General features: G+C 48.8%; 1 protein-coding gene across 1 annotated transcript; it reads left to right on the top strand.

The window, feature by feature from the left end:
- The first annotated feature begins 7,485 nt into the window (after positions 1–7,485).
- Positions 7,486–12,511, top strand: LOC140185008 (uncharacterized). Its single transcript, XM_072238237.1, has 2 exons — positions 7,486–7,633; positions 10,501–12,511. Exons 1-2 carry the CDS (start codon positions 7,486–7,488, stop codon positions 11,658–11,660), a joined length of 1,308 nt encoding a protein of 435 aa, XP_072094338.1. The 3' UTR covers positions 11,661–12,511.
- The last annotated feature ends 7,797 nt before the right edge of the window (positions 12,512–20,308 follow it).

The following is a 20,308-nucleotide window of genomic DNA, read 5'->3' as shown; positions in this document are numbered from 1 at the left end:
GAAATGGGGGGGGGGAGGGGCGGGGATGAGAACAGCAAGTGCAGTGTACCCCTGTGTCCATCCCGCTGAACAACACATATATCACTTTTGTCACAGTTAGAGGTGGTGGGATAACCTGGCAAAGGAAGGTTACAGCAGGAGGGTCTCTGGCGCTTAGTCTGGTTCTGAAACTGAGAAGGGGAGGGTGGAGAAGAGGCGTGCTGTGGTCATTGGTGAATCATTAGCTAAGGGAACGTACTGGATGTTCTGTGGGTGAGAATGAGATTCCAGGATGGTATGTAGCTTCCTGTGTGCTCCAGGTCTGGGTTATCTCCGGCCGAGCCCTCAGTTTTGCTCAGGAGGGTGAACAGTGAAGGTCGTGATCCATGTGGGTACCAATGATATGGGCTGGTAGAGTAACGAGATTCTGCAGGGAGTGAGGTGCTAAGTTAAAGGGCAGCTCGTCCAGGGCTGTGACCACAGGTCTGTTATCTGTGCCACATGCCAAGAATAGGAAGATTATACAGTTTAACATGTGTCTAAGGATTTGGTGCAGGAGGGAGGGCATAATGTTATTGGATCATTTGAGCCCGCAAGGATTACTGTATGTACAGGAGTTTGCATTGGGGTGGAGGGGACATGGTTGCTGGAGGGTGAAGTGGGCGGACAGGTCTCTCTCTCTCTCTCAGACACACACAAACATATGCAGTGGAGAGTGAGGGAGGGGAGTGGGGAGGGATAAGGGGAATGAGGGGGATGGTGTTAGGGCTCATTCACAAAGTCTCAGACTCACCGAACTGTCCCCCTCTGGAATTGGTCCCATTCCCTACCCCAGGCTGGGGGTGAGCGTTGAGTTGCCTTGCCAACAAGAAACTGAATTGTTGATAGCATCTGGTTGACATACTTCGGTAATAAATTTACGTTGAACTTGAACATTGAAACGTATTGTTTTTAAAACTTGTACTGATGAGAAATGATCTCTGTGAAGGTCCGGGAGTGGAAAATGAACTGGTGTTCAGCCCCACTGCTCCATGCCAGACAAGAACCCCTATCTGAGTCTGTCCCATCTGTCTGTGCTTGACACGCCTCCCTCTAAAGTTTCCTTTTTCTGTACCTGTCCCAGTGTCTTTTATTTTCCTTCACAACCTCATTCTCCTGCCTGCACCCTTTAACCTTTGATGACTTTACTAATCAATGTATGTTTTATCTGAACAGGATGACTTGGCCTCTGAGCTGTCTGTGGCAGTGAATTTCACAGGTCCCTCATCTGTCTAAATGCATGCTCTCTGGTATTTGACTTTGTGACCCAGAAGATTAAAAGTGGCAGTTATCTGCTCTATCGAGATCTTTCGTTATCTGATCAACTTCTATCAGGTCACCCTGAGCTCCTCCACTCCAGAGAAAACAGCCCAAGTTTATCCGAACTCTCCTTACACAGTAGCTCATGATTCCAATCCACACAACATCCTGGTGAACCTCTTCTGCAATCTCCTCATTGCTGCCCCAAACACCAGTGGCGTAATGGATTTTAACTAAGTAAATGGTGGATTGTTGATTAATAAGGGTGTCAAAGGTGACTGGTAGAAGGCAGCAGCGTGGGGTTCAGAGGGGACATCCAATAGCCGTGATCGAATGGTGGAGAAGACTCAATGGACGGAATGGGTATTTCAGTTTCTACTGAATTGATGTATAGTGTTGAGATGGCGAAGCGGTGGGGAGTAAGGTGCGGGTGCAGGTAAGAGTGAGTGTCCAGGTAGGAGATGGTGTTAAGCACCTTTTCACCACGTCTGGTAACCAACAACAATTAACTCAGAGTGGATCAATCGTAAGTGCCTTTATGTTTATTTGCAGCAAGGGAGGACTCACACTGCCCAGGTGCTGGTAATAGCTTTATCAAAAAGAGACAATACCATCACCCCTTTGGACACAAGTTCAAGGACAGGATGCATTCTGTTGTCTGCTGAATCAACGTTTGGCATTCTTCCAGTAACACAGCTGTGGTTCTGCACTCAAGTGCTCAGGTACCTTCAACATCATGTTGCACGAAGATTATTAGCAAAGCACTCCGATGCAATACAGGTTCCATTTTGTTACAGAAAGAAATGCCATTTTGGTACAAGTGAAGTACGTTTCCCTAGTGGTGGAGAAGCATTCCTTCACACCCCCTTACGTCACTCCCCATTTCTGTTCACACCTCCGATCCTTGCGGCCTTCACCCTCTGTGAAAACCCTTACATCACTCCCCATGTCTGTTCACACCTCCGATCCTTCACACCTCACCCTCTGTGAAAACCCTTACATCACTCCTCATTTCTGTTCACACCCCCGATCCTTCACACCTCACCCTCTGTGAAAACCCTTACGTCACTCCCCATTTCTGTTCACACCTCACCCTCTGTGAAAACCCTTACGTCACTCCCCATTTCTGTTCACACCCCCGATCCTTCACACCTCACCCTCTGTGAAAACCCTTACATCACTCCCCATTTCTGTTCACACCTCCGATCCTTCACACCTCACCCTCTGTGAAAACCCTTACATCACTCCCCATTTCTGTTCACACCTCCGATCCTTGCGGTGCTCACCATCTGTGAAAACCCTTCTTACCCTACACCCATCGTCATTTTGTAACCCCGCCTGACCCCTACACCATTTACCATCCCTGTAAAGTCTCCACCATCCACACTGGCGCAATAGCTGACAGCTGACCTGAGAAGGACACCGAGCGTGGCAGGTAGCAGGGCTCACAAAACACACTCACACCAGCTGACATTTTTTATAACCGGACCGATTTGCATGGTTATCTTGTCTAAACCACTTCCTACCTTCCTATCTTTACCTTACCCCGCTCCCCCCACTGATCTCCCTCCTGGAACATATCCTTGCCAGCGAGGGAAGTTCTATACGCTCCCATTTACTTCCTCCCTCAGCTCCATTCTGGCTCAGAAACAGTCCTTCCAGGTGAGACAACATTTCTAAACGGGGTAAGAATAGGATGATTCGGCAGATGAATGTGTGGCTGAGGAACTGGTGCAGGGGCATTGCATCAGATCTCTGGGTCATTGGGATCTCGCCTGGGGTCGCAATGATCTGTACAACAGGGACGGGTTGCATCTGAACCTGGCGGGGTCCAGTATGCTCGTGGGCAGGTTTGTTACAGCTTGTGTTTAAAATAACTTGTCAGGGGGATGGGAACCGGAGTGTGAGTGCTGGGGATGAGGTAGCTGGTTGGCAACAGAGGTAGCGTGCAGTGAGAGTACGAGCAAGCACCATGCTGCCTTCATGTTATGAGAGACGGCACACCACACGATCAGGTTTATCTGTGCCTGCTCATGCTGTGTCTATGCCTGATACGAGAACCTACACACTGAATAGAAGCTTCCTTCACTGTGCTATCAGAATTTGGAACAGCCTTCCAGATGCTGTGGTTGGAAAGATCAGCGACGATGGGTTCCAAGCCTTCAAGAGTCAAGTGCACAAACACCTATCATCTCTGGGAGGGAAGGCACATGCTTCTTCATAAGACATGATGAAGGGGACCGGGATGGCAATGCTTGGCTGTTGGCAGGTAGGGTTAATACCTGACTTTCAAGAGCACTTTGAGTTATGTTCCGGCTGGACTTAGTCCTTAAACTGCTACAGAACAGTGCGTAAAGAACAGATGCTGTTTTCTCCCAGTCGTGATTAGTTTTTAGTTCCAAGTGCTTCTGTCACGTTTTGTCACCCTGCAACCTTATTCTTCAATCTCTTTGAATAATGGAGGACAGCAGGTGTATAAATGTCTCTCTCCAGCAGACTTCATCATGACTCCAGTATTTCTACTATTTTTTTTTAAATGTTTCTTAATTGTACATATGATTTTCTTGTGTTCTATCGCTGAGCAGCGGTGAACCATCTGATTGGCCTGTCAGAGTTCTCTTTGGGAACTAGTTGACTTGATCAGCATTTCTGATTCTGGCTATTATTCACGATCACACGTAATAAACAAAAATGCAGAGGCTGATATCAGGTGAAAATTGCAGTCAACGGAATGAGTTGCACTGTTAAAGTGAGACAACATCTATAAGGGTGATGATTGCAGGACTGAAGGAACGTGCGCAGTGTACAGAGTAACAGAGGTGAACTTGCAGCACAGTGTGATTTGAGTACATCTCCGTGTCGTGGCTGAAAGAAGATTACAACCCGGAGCTTAACGTCCAAGCAGACACGTTGTATCTAAAGGACAGGTAAGTAGGCAAAGGGGTGGGTGCCTCTGCTGGTAAATATGAAATCAAATCATTACAAAAAAAGGGGCGGCAAAGGATCAGAAGATGTAAAATCTCTGTAGGTAGAGCGAAGAATCATTAAGTGTAACAAGACCCTGCGATGATTTATATGCAGACCTCGAACCGTTGTAAGGATGTGGTCTACGAATTACAATTGGAGAGAAAATGCATGCCAAGAGGGCTATGTTACGATAGTCATGGGGGATTACAATTAAGAAAATCAGGTTAGTGTTGATTACAGAGGGGGAAATTTGTAAAATGCCTACGAGATGTCAGTTGAACACGTTGGGGATCAGCTATTCTGGATTGTGTGTTGAGCGATGAACTGGAACTGAGTGCTGATGAAATCGCAGAGCACACTCGATGGGCAGAATGGCCTGATTGTGCTGTATCATGTGGAGTTCTGGTCTAACAAACCCCTGCAATGCTGAGTGACCAGGGTTCAGTCCTGGGTGTGATCAACTGCTGCAATATCTGCAGAATCTGACATTAACAGTCCCTCGTCAACTCGCAACTAGAATTAGTTACCATCTGACAGTGACTGCAGGTCAGGGTAGGAAACAGGGGAGACACTACATCTGCTGACCCGTCTGACAGTGACTGCAGGTCAGGGTAGGAGACAGGGGGAGAGACTACATCTGCTGTCCCGTCTGACAGTGACAGCGGGTCAGGGTAGGAGACAGGGGCAGAGACTACATCTGCTGTCCCGTCTGACAGTGATTGTAGGTCAGGGTAGGAGACAGGGCAGAGACTACACCTGCTGACCTGTCTGACAGTGACTGCAGGTCAGGGTAGGAGACAGGGGCAGAGACTACACCTGCTGACCCGTGACAGTGACTGTAGGTCAGGGTAGGAGACAGGGGCAGAGACTACATCTGCTGTCCCGTCTGACAGTGACTGCAGGTCAGGGTCGGAGACAGGGGGAGAGACTACATCTGCTGACCCTGTCGGTATCAGCCCCAGGGTACTGAAGGCCTGTACGATCCGGGTCTCTGGGATTTTGCAGCACCATTTCAATCTGAGACTGAGTCAGGAAAAGATACCGGTGCTGGGGAAGACTTCCTCTTTGGTTCCTTTACCCAATACGGTGACTCCATCTGGACTTAATGACTACAGACTGACTGCCCTCATGTGATGAAGGTGATGCAGACGCCGATCCAGATTTACCTCGGACCCTCTACAGTTTCCCTACCAACCTCATGAGGGAGCAGATGATACCATCATCTCCCTGTTGCAGAGAGCCCACTCCCACCGGGATGATGCTGGTGGCATTGTGAGAATCACTGGTTTTGATTTCTTTAATGCCTTCAATACAATCCAGCCACGTTATCTGAGCAAGGATGGGCGTAGACAAATTCACTATCTCCTGGATTACTGCCTTCTTGACAGATAGACCCCAATTTGTACCGCTGGGTGGTTCTCTGCCTGAGGTGGAGATGAGTGACACTGGAGCTCCACAAGGGACTGTCCTTTCTCCGTTTCTGTTCACACTGAACACCTCAGACTTTCAGTGCGACTCTGAGTCTGGCCACTTAAAGATGTTCCCTGATGGCTCTGCCGTAGTTGGGTGCATCAGAGATGGGCAGGACTCGGGGTACAGAGGGCTGGTTTAACAGGATTGTGGAATAGTGAGGGAAGAATCAACTGCTCCTGAACGTGGTCAAAACCAGGGAAATGTTGATAGATTTTAGGAGGAAGAGGACTGTGATGAGTCCTGTATACATTCTGGGAGAAGAAGTTGCGATGGTGAAGGAGGACAAATACTTGGGTGTTCGCCTCGGCGAGAGACATGGCTGGGAAACCAACACCAAGACTGTTTAAAAGAACGGGATGAGCAGACTCCATTTTCTAATGAAGCCGAGATCCTTGAACACGTGAGGCAGGATGTGGCAGATCTTTTACCAGTCTGTTGTAGCGAGTGCAGTCTTCTTCGCTGCTTTACGTTGGGAACGACTAAATAAACTCATCAGAAAGGTTGGATCCATCCTTGGCCACAACCCGGACTCTTTCGAGTGAGTGGTGGAGTGGATGTCACTGATCAAACTGTTATCGATTATGGACAATCCGGAATATCCTCTCCATGACCTACTGAACAGGCAGCAAAGCCCCCGACCCCTTTTCAACAAACTCACTCAGCTCCGCCCTCACAAGGATCGTAACAAAAATCTTCTGCGACAGGTGAACACACATCATAGTTCAATAGCCTCTGCATTGTTGTTTCATACATTATTATTGCACACTGATACAGTGTTATTGTGTACATTATTTTCTGTACTTTATTTGCAGTAAAGTCTGCCGCTGCTTGCTGTGCTTTTAGATGTTGCTGCTGGAACGAATGAATTTCCCACTCGGAATTAATAGAGTATTTATTATTATGATTATTATTATTCTCCAGCCCTTTATCCAAACAACTTCCCAGCTCTTTACTTCACTACTTCCCCTCTCCCGGTTTACCCTGTCACCTCACCTGCCCCACATGCTGACTCCCTCCCTTCCTCTCCAGTGCTGAAGAAGAGTCTGGGTCTGAAACGCCGACTGTTCACTTCTCTCCATAGTTGCTGTCTGCCTCCCTGACTTTCCTCCAGCATTTTCCGTCTGTTGTTTTGGATTTCGGCATCTGCAGATTTCCTTCTGTTTGCTCACACGCGCATGCGCAGAGATATGAGGTCGTCCCAAATATCGCGCATGCGCTCAGTAGAGGAGAGGCTCACAAAGACCGGCCGCAGGTAGGAGGGGTCTCCGGTGGGGAATTAATCAGCGGCGTCTGAAACGTGATTGACGGGCTATTACTGTCAGCTCCTGCCGCACTGGTCCTGCACCCCAGCACAGTCCCGGTCCGTTCCCTCTTTCTCAGCCCCACGATCCGTACCCAGTGCCGCCAGGCTTTCGGCTAATGAGCGGTGGGCCGCCGCCGTTTCTGCGGCGCATGCGCATCGCTTTATTGTTCGGTGGCTGACAGACAGGTTTCTGGTTCGCAGGCCCTTCTGGGTAAAGAGGCAGCCATGGATGACACTACCAAGCATTGTTCCCCTACAGTCGACGGAAATGGGAGCGAATGTATCTCCCAAACACTGCCGTGTTTCAGCTATGTAAATCCGAGGATTAGTAACTCGGAACAAAAATATAGTTCCCAGTTGATCTCGGTGGAAGAGTTTACCTTCCAGTCAGTGAAAATGTCAATTAGAGCTGTATGGAAATAAAACCTTCCGTCAGATTTAGTTCTCTCTGAGTGAATAACGGTATGAAACACCTTTGCCTCGATGACAAGTGGCTTGTGGCTTTTACATCACAAAAGTGCCGCAGTCCATTGAGAATAGCCACTGCCCTCCACTTTATATTCATTGGCATTGCCATCGATGGGTTTATCACTGTCAATCAGCTGGTGGAGGGTATCCGAGTAATTAGTAAATCTCCAGGATGATACATGTAAAAACAAGTGCTCTTTGTAGTCTTGTGGAACATGACTAGAACTTGAAATAATACCAAAGGACAGAGACAAATTGAGCCAAGTCTTAGGTTGATTGAAGTCAGAAATAGCCCATTCTCACACAGACAGGAATACAGTCAGAGAATTTGATGGTCAGTCAGAATGTCTGATCTGTGCCTTGTTCGAAGATGAGTGCATATAGAAACATAGAAATCTACAATATATTACAGGCCCTTCGGCCCACAGTGTTGTGCCGTCCATGTAACCTATTCTAGAAACTGCCTCGGATTTCCCAACCGCATTGCACTCTGTTTTCCTGAGCTCCACGTACATATCTAACAGTCTCTCAAAAGACTCCATGGTATCTGCCTCTACCATCTTCGCTAGCAGTGCATTCCATGCACCTACTACTCTCTGTGTGAAAAACCTACCTCTGACATCCCCTTTAACCCTACTTCCGACACCTTAAAACTACACCAATTCAGCCCTAGGGAAAAAGTCTCTGGCTATCCACACGATCAATGCCTTTCATCACCTTATACACATCTGTCAGGTCACCTCTCATCCTCCGTCACTCCAAAGTTCACTCAACCTATTCTCATAAGGCATGTTCTCCATTCCATGCAACATCCTTGTAAATCTCCTCTGCAGTCTTTCTATGGTATCCAGATCCTTCCTGTAATGAGGTAACTGAACTCAAGACTCTCAGTGAGTTTAAAGAAGGTCTTATATAGCTGTAACATTACCTCACCGATCTTGAACTCAGTTCCATGGTTGATGGAGGCCTTCTTAACAATATTGTCAATCAGCACTGCAGCTTTGAGTGTAAAATTGACATGGACCACAAGATCTCGCTGATCCTCCACATTGCCAATAGTCCCAACATAATATTGTGTTCTGTCTTCAAATTTGATGTACCGAAATAAACCACAGCACACTTATCTGGGCTGAACTCCATCTGCCAGTTCTGCATCCTATCTGCATCCTGCTGTAACCTCTGGAGAACTGTCCAGACTCTTCACAACACCCTCAACTTTTGTGTCATCAGCACCCTTCTCCTTCCTCATCAAGATCATTTATAAACATCACAAAGAGAAGGAGTCTCAGAACACATCCCTGCAGAACACCACTGGTCACCGTCCTCCATGCAGTATACAAGCCATCTACAGCCACCGTTGGCTTTGTGGGCAAGCCAATTCTGGATCCACAAAGCAAGGTCTACTTGGATCCTTGCCTCATTACTTTCTGAATGAGCCTCACATGAGGAATCTTATCAAAAGTCTTACTGAAAGCCATGTACACTATATCCAATGCTCTACATTCATCAGTGTGTTTTGTTACATCCTCAAAGAATTCAATCAGGTTCATAAGGCACGATCTGCCCTAGACAGAGCCATGCTGACTATCCCACGTCAGATTATGCTTCTACAAATGCTCATAAATCCTGCCTCTCAGGAGCTTCTCCAACAACTTGCCCTCCACTGAAGTAAGAACCACTGGTCTGTAATTTTCTGGCTGATCTCTACTCCCTTTTTTGAAAAGGGAAAAATGTCTTCAAACCCTCTGGTACTTTTCCTCTCCCTATTGATATGCAAAGATCATCTCCAGAGGCTCAGCAATTTCCTCCCTCACTTCCCACAGTATCCTGGGGTATATCTCAAGTTGAGTACCCCCAACTTGTGTTGAAATTGGTAAAATGTGACGCCAGAGCTCACATTCAGAGGAAATCATACAGAAACATGTAAAATTATGGAAGGAATAGAGAAGATAAAGGCAGGAAAGTTGTTTCCACTGGTAGATGAGACATTGCCTCAAAATTCGGGTAAATTGGGATGGAGATGAGGAGGAACTGCTTTTCCCAGAGAGTGGTGGATCTGTGGATTTCTCTGCCCAATGACGGAGTGGAGGCTTCCTCAGTAAATATATTTAAGACAAGATTGGATAGATTTTTGCATAGTTGGGGAATTAAGGGTTATGGGGAGAAGGCAGTCGGTGGAGATGAGTCCATGGCCAGATCAGCCATGATCTTATTCAATGGCAGATCAGGCTTTAAGGGCCAGATGGCCAACTCCTGCTCCTATTTCTTTTGTTCTGATGTTCTCACCACAGATGAAAACCTCTCCTGAAATATTGTTCTTCAGCCATTGATGTCTTTTTCAAATATTTTTACAGGTTTGAAATTGCAGAGCACTTGTGTACAGGAATCTTCAACACAACAAAACATCAGTTTTTCTGTCTCTGTCTGGATATTTAAGGAGTGACCAAATATTTTCTTTGCAACGCCAACACATCTGTTGTCGATCCTTGGAGATGAAGAAGTATCTCATCCCAGCTGGTAAATGTATTCTGTCTCTGAAATGAAGTTTTCTCTTTTTACTCAGTGAAATTCACTGGAACCGGGAACTGAGAACACACCAGCATTTGTTCACTGGAGATCAGTTCTCAACTGCATTGATTGTACAAGGCATTCAAACGTCTGACTTTCTGAATTGCCAGAGAATTGATCGTAGTGAGATATCATTCTCCTTCTCTCAGTGTGGGAAGAGATTCACTCACAGGCTACCCACAGACACGCCAGTGAGTTCACAGTGGGGAGAAGCCATTCACCCGCTCTGTGTGAGGGAGGGGAACCACTCAGTCATCCAGTAATGAAGATACATCAGCAAGTTCACACCATAGTGAGATGCTACACCTGTTCTGACAGTGGGAAGCCATTCTGTTATTGATGCTAAAGGTATATCGGAAAATTCACCAGTGAGAGGACATTGACCTGCTCGGATGGTGGGAAGACATTCACACACTCAACCACAACACAGTGACACTCGCGAGTTCACACTGGGCAGAAGCCATTCGCCTGCTCTGAATGTGGGAAAGGGTTCACTCAATCATCTCAACTGAATGAACACCAGCGAGTTCACACTGAAAAGATGCCGTTCACCTGCTCAGACTGTGGGAAGGGATTCACTCACTCCTCCAAACTACAGAGACACCAGCGAGTTCACACCGGGGAGAAGCCATTCACCTGCTCAGACTGTGGGAAGGGATTCGCTCAATCGTCCAACCTACAGACCCACCAGCGAGTTCACACTGGGGAGAAGCCATTCACCTGCTCAGACTGTGGGAAAAGATTCATTCAGTCAAATCACCTGCTACAACATCAGTTAGTTCACACTGGGGAGAGACCATTCACCTGCTCAGACTGTGGGAAGAGATTCCTTCAGTCATCTGACCTACTGACACACCAGCGAGTTCACACTGGGGAGAGGCCATTCACCTGCTCTAAATGTGGAAAGGTATTTGCTCGGTCATCTGTACTGAAGGAGCATCAGCGAGTTCACACTGGGGAGAAGCCGTTCACTTGCTCTGAATGTGGAAAGGTATTTGCTCGGTCATCTCAGCTCTTGAGACACCAGCAAATCCACTCTGGAGTGAAACCATTCCTCTGCTCAGAATGTGGGAAGGGATTCACCGATGCAGCTCAGCTGAAAGATCATCAGTTTGTTCACACTGTGGAGAGACCGTTCACCTGCTCAGACTGTGGGAAAGGATTCACTCGGCGTTCTAGACTACTGACACACCAGTTAGATCACACTGGGGAGAAACCATTCATCTGCTCAGAATGTGGGAAGAGATTCACCCATTCCGCTCAACTGAAGGAACATCAGCGACTTCACACTGGGGAATGGCCATTCGCCTGCTCTGAATGTGGGAAGGGATTCACTTGGTCATCTCGACTGAAGGTGCATCAGCGAGTTCACACTGGGGAGAAACCTTTCAGCTGCTCTGAATGTGGGAAGGGATTCATTCAGTCATCCAAACTTGTGAGCCACTACCGAATTCACACTGGGAAGAAACTGTTCACCTGCTCCGATTGTGGGAAGGAATTCACTCGGTTGTCTGAGTTTAAAATACATCAGCGAATTCACACTGGGGGATGCCACTCTCCTGTTCTGAATGTGGGAAAGGATTCACTCAGTCAATTCAATTAAGACTATAAGATATAGGAGCAGAGGTCGGCTCTTCGGCCTTTTGAGGCTGCTCCGCCATTCAGTCATGGGCTGATCCAATTCTCCAGTCATCCCCACTCCCCTGCCTTCTCCCCATACCCTTTGATGCCCTGGCTAATCAAGAACCCATCTCTCTCTGTCTTAAGTGCACCCAATGACTTGACCTCCACAATTGCATGTGGCAACAAATTCCACAAATTTACCACCCTCTGACTAAAGTAAGTTCTCCTCATCTCTTTTCTAAATGGATGACCTTTGATCCTGAGTTGTGCTCTCTTGTCCTAGATTCACCTACCATGGGAAATAACTTTCGCATATCTAATCTGTTCAGAGCTTTTAAAATTCAGAATGTTTAAATGAGATTCCCCTCACGACCCCAGCCCCCATTCTCCTAAACTCCAGGGAATACAGCCCAAGGGAAGCCAGATGCTTCTGTTATGTGTAACGCGCTGTAAGGTTTCACTGCTAATGTAGTGACTTCTTTGTAATGTTCACTGCTGAAGTAACAGTTTCTCTGCAGCAGCAATGTTCGTGTTATGGCTGGCGATAACAGGACTGTGGGATGCATGTCAGCCAATCAGGATTTTGTTGCTCTGTTTCGTGAATCTAGGAGCGTTGATTTTGTCAGAGAGAGAGAGATGGAGAGAGAAGACGCGAATGGAGAGATTTGCTAGACTGCCGGAGAGGGTGGACTCGGAGCGCGGGTCCGAAGGGCAGTAACGATCGGAGGAGGCCGATGGGGACCGACAGTGAGCTCCACTTTTGCGCACAGACTGTTTAATAAGATCGCACCCTTTATTCAATTTTGTTTCTCTACTAACCATACAGTCAAAGTAAGAGTTATAAAGCTTAATCATTTAATCGCAAAGTGTGTTCTGTTTCTTATTTCTGGGCACTAATTTGTAACAGGGGACACATCGGGCAGCATCCATCCAAACGACATTTCTTCAGTTTGGCCGGGAAGGGGGTTATCACCCCCTAGATTAAGCCGCTAGGCAAAGCGAGAATTACAATTGTGGGGGCTGCGTTCGGGATTGATTCTGTTGGATGCTGTGGAATTACCCAGAGAAATGAACCAGTGGGGCAGATATTTGTACTCCGGATGAATTGTTAATTCCACTGTTAGGTTCTGTTGAAGTTGTGATTGTGAGCGGAGACTTGATAAAATGGCGGATGCTGCTCTTGTTCTCATGCAGACCAGCGCTGAGGGAGCTGGAGGCGGAGATTTCAAAGACAGGTTTCTATCATTTCTGTGGAGTGAGGGGAAAGAGTGGTCGGAGTTGGAAGATCTAATTAGTCCACGTCCCCCGGTGGAGAGTGAGAATTCTGAGGTAGTAGCCGCCCTTACTTCTCTGGCGAATAAATGGAAAAATCAGATTCCAAGTCGCAGCTATGGCAGGCTCCACCTATTCTCTGGAATAACACCCACCCCGAAAGGGGAGGAGGAGTATGAGACGTGGGCGGAACGGACCTCTCAGTTGTTCGATGAGTGGCAGTGCTCGGATGATGAAAAGCGACAGTGATTGGTTGAAAGTTTGAATGGGCGGGCCGTTGACGAGAGAGCTGTCAGGTTACATTATCCCGTAGCGACAGCTGTCAGTTATCAACAAGCACTGGGCAATGACTTTGATCCGACTGGAAGCCCAGTGGAGCTCCTGGTGGCGTTTCAGAGCATGCGTCAGGAGCAGGGGGAGAAGGTTTCTGCTTTTATTTTACGGCTAGAGAGGCAGCTAAATTGCTTGCGGCACAGAGGGGTCATTCAGGCGGCTGAGGTGGATCGGTTAAGAATGGACCAGATAGCCAGGGGCGCAGTGTCCCATGATCTGATTGTGTGGAGTCTCTGACAGTCTCGTAAGACGCGTCCCCTCCATCTTTTGTTGAGCTGATCAGAGAGGTACGGGAAGAGGAGAATGCGGCGGAAGCACGGGAGGACTCAGTCAGCAGGGTACAGTCCTCGGTAGTGTCCCCTGCGGTGAAGTGACCACAGATAGCCTACCCCGGGGAGCGGTAGAAGAGATTGTGGCAGAGTTGAGAACGGAGATACGTCGGTTGTTATCAGCGGGTGTGACCCCCCCCCCCACCATATGTTGGGGCTGATGGGGGGGGGGGCTGCAGATTCCCCAAGGGGATGAACAGTGCGGAGGGCTGCTGGCAGCAGGTCTCTCGCCAGAAGGAGAGTGAGCCCACGGGTACCTCGGCAGGGAGAGTCGTTGGGAAAACCTAGAGGGGACCCAGTTAGGGAACGGCCCGGTATCTCTGGGGGAACACGTTCCCAGCAATGTACCAAGGAATTCCCGAAAGGAAAAGACCCTATTCCTGAAGGCTTAGTGGGACCACGCTCTAGTGTGTCGCTACGGATAGAGAGTATTTACGCTAAAGCCATATTCGACACGGGATCGCAGGTCACGTTACTGTACCATTCGTTTTACAACCGGTATCTGAAGCATTTTACCCTTGACACCATTCAGTGCACTGGAGATTTGGGGTCTCAGTGCTGGTGATTATCCATACGACGGTTATTTGTCAGTGAAACTGGAGTTCTCGGAGGCCGATGTGGGAGTGTCTGAGGGTCTTGGTATAGAGGTGCTGGTTTCCCTGTTGAGAAGGGCTGCGTTTCAATTCTGGTGGGGACCAACATCCCTCTGGTGAGGAGGCTCATGGAGGTCTGTAAGGAGAAGGCGAGGGAGAGATTTTGGAGACCCTGTCCGTGCTCCCAGTGTATCAAGGTGATTTTGAGGAAGTGTGTGGCAGCATTGGGCTGGATACCAAATTTAAACGAGGGACCGTGTGGTTCACCCAGTCGAAGCCAATGTGATACGGCCCGGGGAAATAGCGAGAGTGATGGAGACCCACCATATTTCCCAGAGTGCCTGAGGGCGAACCTTTCTTAGTGGACGCTCTGGAGAACTACAATGGGGTGTCGGGATTTCTGGCTGGGGTGCTGGTGAGGCCCGAATTGCAGAAGCCCTCAGTTTTACAGCCGAGCAGGGTGGCAGTGATCGTCAGGAACACTACGAAGAGGGAGGTCACCTTCAAGCGGGGGATGCCCCTGGCGCATTTGTTCCTGGTGACGGTAATGTTTAGAGCCCCCGTGAGGCACGCCGGGGAGAAACTATTGGAAAAGCGGGGGAAGTTGACCGCTGAGTCGTTCAACTTCGGGGACTCCCCGGTGCCGCCGGGCAGGAAAAGGAGGCTGGTGGAGAAGATGTTGAAGCTGGAAGGTGTATTTTCCATTAGCGAGTTTGATGTTGGTTGTTCCAAGAGCACGCGTCACGCTACCCGGGTGACCGAGGACACCCCGTTTAGAGAGAGGTCGCGGCGACTGGCCCCTGCAGACATGGAAGACGTGCAGCAGCATTTGTGTAAGTTGAAGGGAGCTGGGATCATCACTGAGTCCCAAAGCCCCTAGGCCTCCCCAGTAGTCGTGGCCCGGAAGAAGAACGGGAAGGTACGCATGTGTGTGGACTATAGGACTCTGAACAGGCGCACCGTCCCTGACCAGTATACGGTCCCGAGGCTCGAAGACGCGCTGGTCTCTCTGAGTGGTGCAAAGTGGATTAGTGTGCTGGATTTGAGGAGTGGATAGTAGCAGATCCCCATGAGTGAGGCCGACAAAGAGAATACAGTCTTTATATGTCCTCTTGGATTCTTCCAGTTCGAAAAGATGCCCCAGGGCATATCGGGAGCCCCTGCAACCTTCCAGCGGGTCATGGAGAAGACGGTAGGTGATATGAACTCGCCTGAGGTGTTGGTGTATTTCGATGACCTCATAGTATTTGGATTCACCTTGGAAGAATATGAAGCGAGGCTACTCAAGGTGCTCGCTGCCTGAAAGCTGAAGGGTTAAAACTTTCCCTGGACAAATGCTAGTTCTGCCAAACGTCTGTTAGCTGCGTTGGACACGTAATCTCACGGTTTGGAGTAGTGACGACCCGGCTAAAATAGAAGCGTGATCACTTGGCCAAGGCCCCAGACGGTGAGCGCCCTGCGCTCATTCCTGGGGTTCTGTGGTTATTATCGGAGATTCCTGATGGAGTTGTGACAGACCCGGCTAAGATAGAAGCGGTGATCACTTGGCCAAGGCCCCAGACTGTGAGCGCCCTGCGCTCATCCCTGGGGCTCTGTGGTTATTATCGGAGATTCCTGACGGGCTACGCCAAAGTGAGTCACCCCTTGAATCAGCTTCTGTGTGGTTACCCTCCCCTGGGGAAGAAAGGGAGGGGAGGAGGGACAGGAGGGTGGAGAATATCTAAACCCGTCAGAGACTTTTGGACAGAGGTGGATGATTTCAGTCTGAAGCACCGGCCGGGGAGCCGGAACATTGATGCGGATGCTTTGTCCCGACAGGTGCATGAGGGACTGGACAGGGACGAGGAGGGGGAGAGCGTTCCTGCCCCTGGGGTGATGGCCCTGTGTCAGTTTGCCATCACCGTGAAGGCATAGGAAAAGGAGCGGCCGGATCGAGCAGTGGATCAATTGGGAGCTTCCGATGACGCCATACCCCAGGTTTACTGTAACCTGACTGCTGCCGGAATTGAGTTCTGGGGAAGTGGCAGCTGCTCAGCGGGATGACCCGGGCATTGGCACTATTTGTTCTGCGGTAGAAAATTGAGACACGGCTCAGACAGAGAAGAGAAAACAAGCTTCGGTGCCTCCATTGCTGAAAGAGTGGCCTCGACTGGAGTTGAAGAGCCAGATATTATTCCGGGTCACGTCATGACAGGTCCGACCCGGCGTTGCCAGCTGGTCTGCCCAAGAAGTATCAGAGGATTGCACTGATGTCTCTTCATGATGATTCTGGACATTTGGGGGTGGAAACGACCTATAAATTGCTCAGCGACTGGTTTTACTGGCGTCGAATGAAGTCGGAGGTTGAAGAATACTGCAAGTCGTGCATTCGTTGCATACGCCGGAAGACACTGCCTATACGGGCAGCTGCTTTGTCCCACTTGCAGAGTGCAGGGCCCCTGGACCTCGTGTGTATAGATTTCAGGTCCATAGAACCCGATGCCAGCAACACGGCTAATGTCTTAGTCATTACGGGCCACCACACCAGATATGCTCAGGCTTTTCCTACCAAGGACCAGAGGGCGACTACGGTGGCAAAAGTGTTGTGGGAGAAGTATTTCGTTCATTATGGCCTTCCCAGGCGGATACATAGTGACCAGGGACGGGACTTCGAGAGCAGACTCTTCTATGAGTTACTGCGCATGCTTGGAGTTGAGAAGTCGAGGACCACGCTCTATCACGCGCAGGGCGATCCCCAGCCTGAGGGGTTTAATAAGACCTTGCTAGACGTACTCGGGACCCTGGAGATCATCGATAGCTGGTGGAGTCAACATATTGATATCTGGTTCACTGTTACAACTGTACACGAAATGAAGCTACTGGGTACTCGCCATGTTATCTGATGTTTGAGCGCGAGGCGAGGTTGCCCATTGACCCTTGTTTTGGTACTGATGAGGGTGACTTACCACCGAAGCCTTATCTGAAGTATGTTGTGATATGAGGAGCGAGCTGAAAAGGGCTTATGAATTGGCTGGGGCTGCAGCCACCAAGCAGAATCGAGGAAATAAGAGGAGGTATGATCAGAAAGTGAGGTTCTCCCAACTCCTGCCGGGAGACCGAGTCCTCATAAAAAATTTGGGGCTTCCTGGAAAGTACAAGTTAGCTGACCGCTAGATGGCCACACCCTATGTGATGGAGAGTCAGATGCCAAACCTACCAGTGTTGCGGGTGAAACGAGAAGAGGGGAAGGGGCCTGTCAAGATTCTCCATCGGAACCACCTGTTGCCTCTGGCACAAGAGGTGCAGGTAGATCCAGAGCCCCACTTGGGGCCTACACCTAGTAAGGGGACTCTGCGAAAACGCGGGGCGACTGCACTGCCCACAGCGGGAGAGGCTGGTCCGGGTCGCGCCCAAGAGAGGGATACTGATTCGGAGGGTGATGATCTGGATGTGAGGTACATGCTGCCTTTCGCTAACTCCCCGTTGATTGAGGAAGAAAGCCCTGGCCCTTTTCCACTGAGTCAGGTGAGGTGGAGGGGGTGGGGGAGTTGTAGGCAACCTGGGTTACAGCAGGACATTGAAGGAGAGAAAGCGGGGCATGGACACGGGACAGAGGGCTCCGGGTTGCGGGGGTGGGGGTGGGGGAGGACTCGGCAAGCAGACACGAAGTATCACCAGCAGCGTCTGAGTCTGAAGAGTTAGGTGAGGAGGTACGGATGTCTCAGAGAATTAGTAGACCACCGGATAGGTTGATCTATGTAGCTCCTGGGGAACAGTGTGTGATCTCTGCTGTTGTGGCGAGCTATGTCACTGACTTTGCATCTGGATTGGACTTTGTGTTTGTAGGAAGGGTTGGCGAACTATCTCAACGTCATGAGGACATGACTAAATTTGGTGGTTGGGGGAGAGTGTAACGCGCTGTAAGGGTTCACTGCTATGTAATGTTTTTTTTGTAATGTTCACTGCTGAAGGAATGGTTTCTCTGTAGCAGCAATGTTTTGGTTATGGGCGGAGATAACCGGACTGTTGATGCATGTTAGCAAATCAGGATTTTGTTGCCCTGTCTTGCGATTCTGGAAGCAGCTGCTTTTGCGGGCTTTTGCGAAAAGGAGAGAGAGAGAGATGAAGAGAGAAGACGCGAACGGAGAAATGTGGTAGATCGCCGAACGGGGTCGTCTCCGAGCGGAGACCCAAAGGAGGAGATCGATGGTGGAAGAAGAACAACTGAACTGCGTGAGCTCCAACTTCGTGCGCACAGGACCGTTTAATCAGATTGGTGCCTTATTTTTTATTTAATATATTTTTTCTCTACTGACCATGTAGTCAAAGTAATAGTTACAAAGTTTAATCGATGAACCGCATATTATGCACTGTTTGTTATTTCAGGATACTGATTTATAACAGGGTACACATCGCGCAGCATCCACCCAAACAAGATTTATTAAGTTTGGCAGGGCTGGGGGATTATCACCCCCTTGATTAAGCCTAGAAGAACCGCGCGTTACAATTCATTTTCCTTCCATTTATAAAATAGTTAACCCTTTCATTTCTTCTTCTATGCACTTCCCGACACTGTGCACCATCTGCCAATTTTTCCCCACACTCCTAAAATACTGATTCTGTCCGCCATTTCGATTGCCCCCATTACTAATTCTCGTTTACCCACTGCCGGAAATTCACCGTCTCCTCCCTTTAACACGTTAAGTAGCTGAAGAAACCTTTGGTGTCCTCTTTTATATGACTGTCTAGCTTAAATTCGTATTCCATCTTTACGTTCTAAATGACTTTTTAGTTGACTTCTTTTGGTTTTCATAAGCTTCCAAATTGTCTAACTTCCCACAATTTTTTTACTCAATTATATCGCCTCTCTTAGGCATTGACATTCCTGCAAAATTCTTCTTCTTTTGTGATGTATTTATTCGGTGCCTTCCGAATTGCTTCCAGAAATTCCAGCCATTGCAGCTCTGCCGTTGTCCCTGCCAGTGTTCTTTTCCGATTAATTCTGGCCAATTGTAATTGTGTCTGTGATTACCGTTACTCTGCTGTAATACCAGCACATCTGATTTTCGCTTCTCCTTCTCAAACCTCAGGGTGAACTCAGAAACATTCTGCTTATTTGCCCCTAAAGGTTGTTTTGCTTTCAGGTTTCCAATCAGTTTCGCTTCATTGCCCCACACCCAGTGCAGGAGAGCAGATCCTCCAGTGGGTTGAAACGTCAGCTGCCTTAAAAAACGATCTCGAAGGCACTCCAGAAATCCCCCGACCTGGAATCCAGGATTAACCTGATTTTTCCCATCTACACGCATATTTAAATCCTCCATGACTATTCTACCATTTCCCTTTCGGTAAGCATTCACTGTCTCCCGTTGTAATTTGTAGGTCACATCCTTACCGCTGTTGCATGGTCTGTACAGTGTCTTTTCACCTTGTCGTTCCTCAGCTCTATCCACAATGATTCAACACCTTCCGCCCCTATATCACCTCTTTCTAATGATTTGATTTTGTTTGTTTGTTTGTTTTTTTTTAACAGAGCTACGCTGCCACCTCTGCCTTCCAGCCTGTTCTTTCGGTACTATATGTATCCTTGGATACTAATCTCCCAGCTACAATCTGCTTTCAGCTATTGTCGTCAGTCATTAGTAGCAGAGGCGGTCATTAAGATGGGGCGGCTTTTCACCAATTTAACAAAAAGTGTTTATCCATATTCCGCCCTGTATTTTCACGTTAGCCCATTATTCATGTGAAAGTTGGAGACTAGAGAGCTGGCAGTGGATTGGCCACCCAGTATCACACCAGCCCTACAGTTGTCTGGGGACGTCAGACTGTGAGGTACTGAGCAGGAAAGGGAATAGATAGACATATCCACAGACCAAATGCTGGGCGGCATTCTGGAGCAGTACATTGATTGGCATATGGCGGGACCCCGAGTTTATGTGTCGCCATGACGGTGTTTTACTCCCCCCCGTCCACGCCCCCTCCCTCCACCACACAGACTACCCTAATGTCCCGGAGCTGCCGGTAGCGGGGAAAACCCGCCCGGAAATAACACCTTGGCCATCAGGCGGTGACTGAGAGGAGCCAGAGCCCGGGCTCGACACACAGCGGCCCGCACTGGCTAGTGC

Source organism: Mobula birostris, chromosome 20, assembly GCF_030028105.1.
Source record: "Mobula birostris isolate sMobBir1 chromosome 20, sMobBir1.hap1, whole genome shotgun sequence".
Lineage (NCBI taxonomy): Eukaryota > Metazoa > Chordata > Chondrichthyes > Myliobatiformes > Myliobatidae > Mobula > Mobula birostris.
The sequence above is the reverse complement of the archived record's forward strand: the minus strand, read 5'-3'. Positions and strand labels throughout refer to the sequence as shown.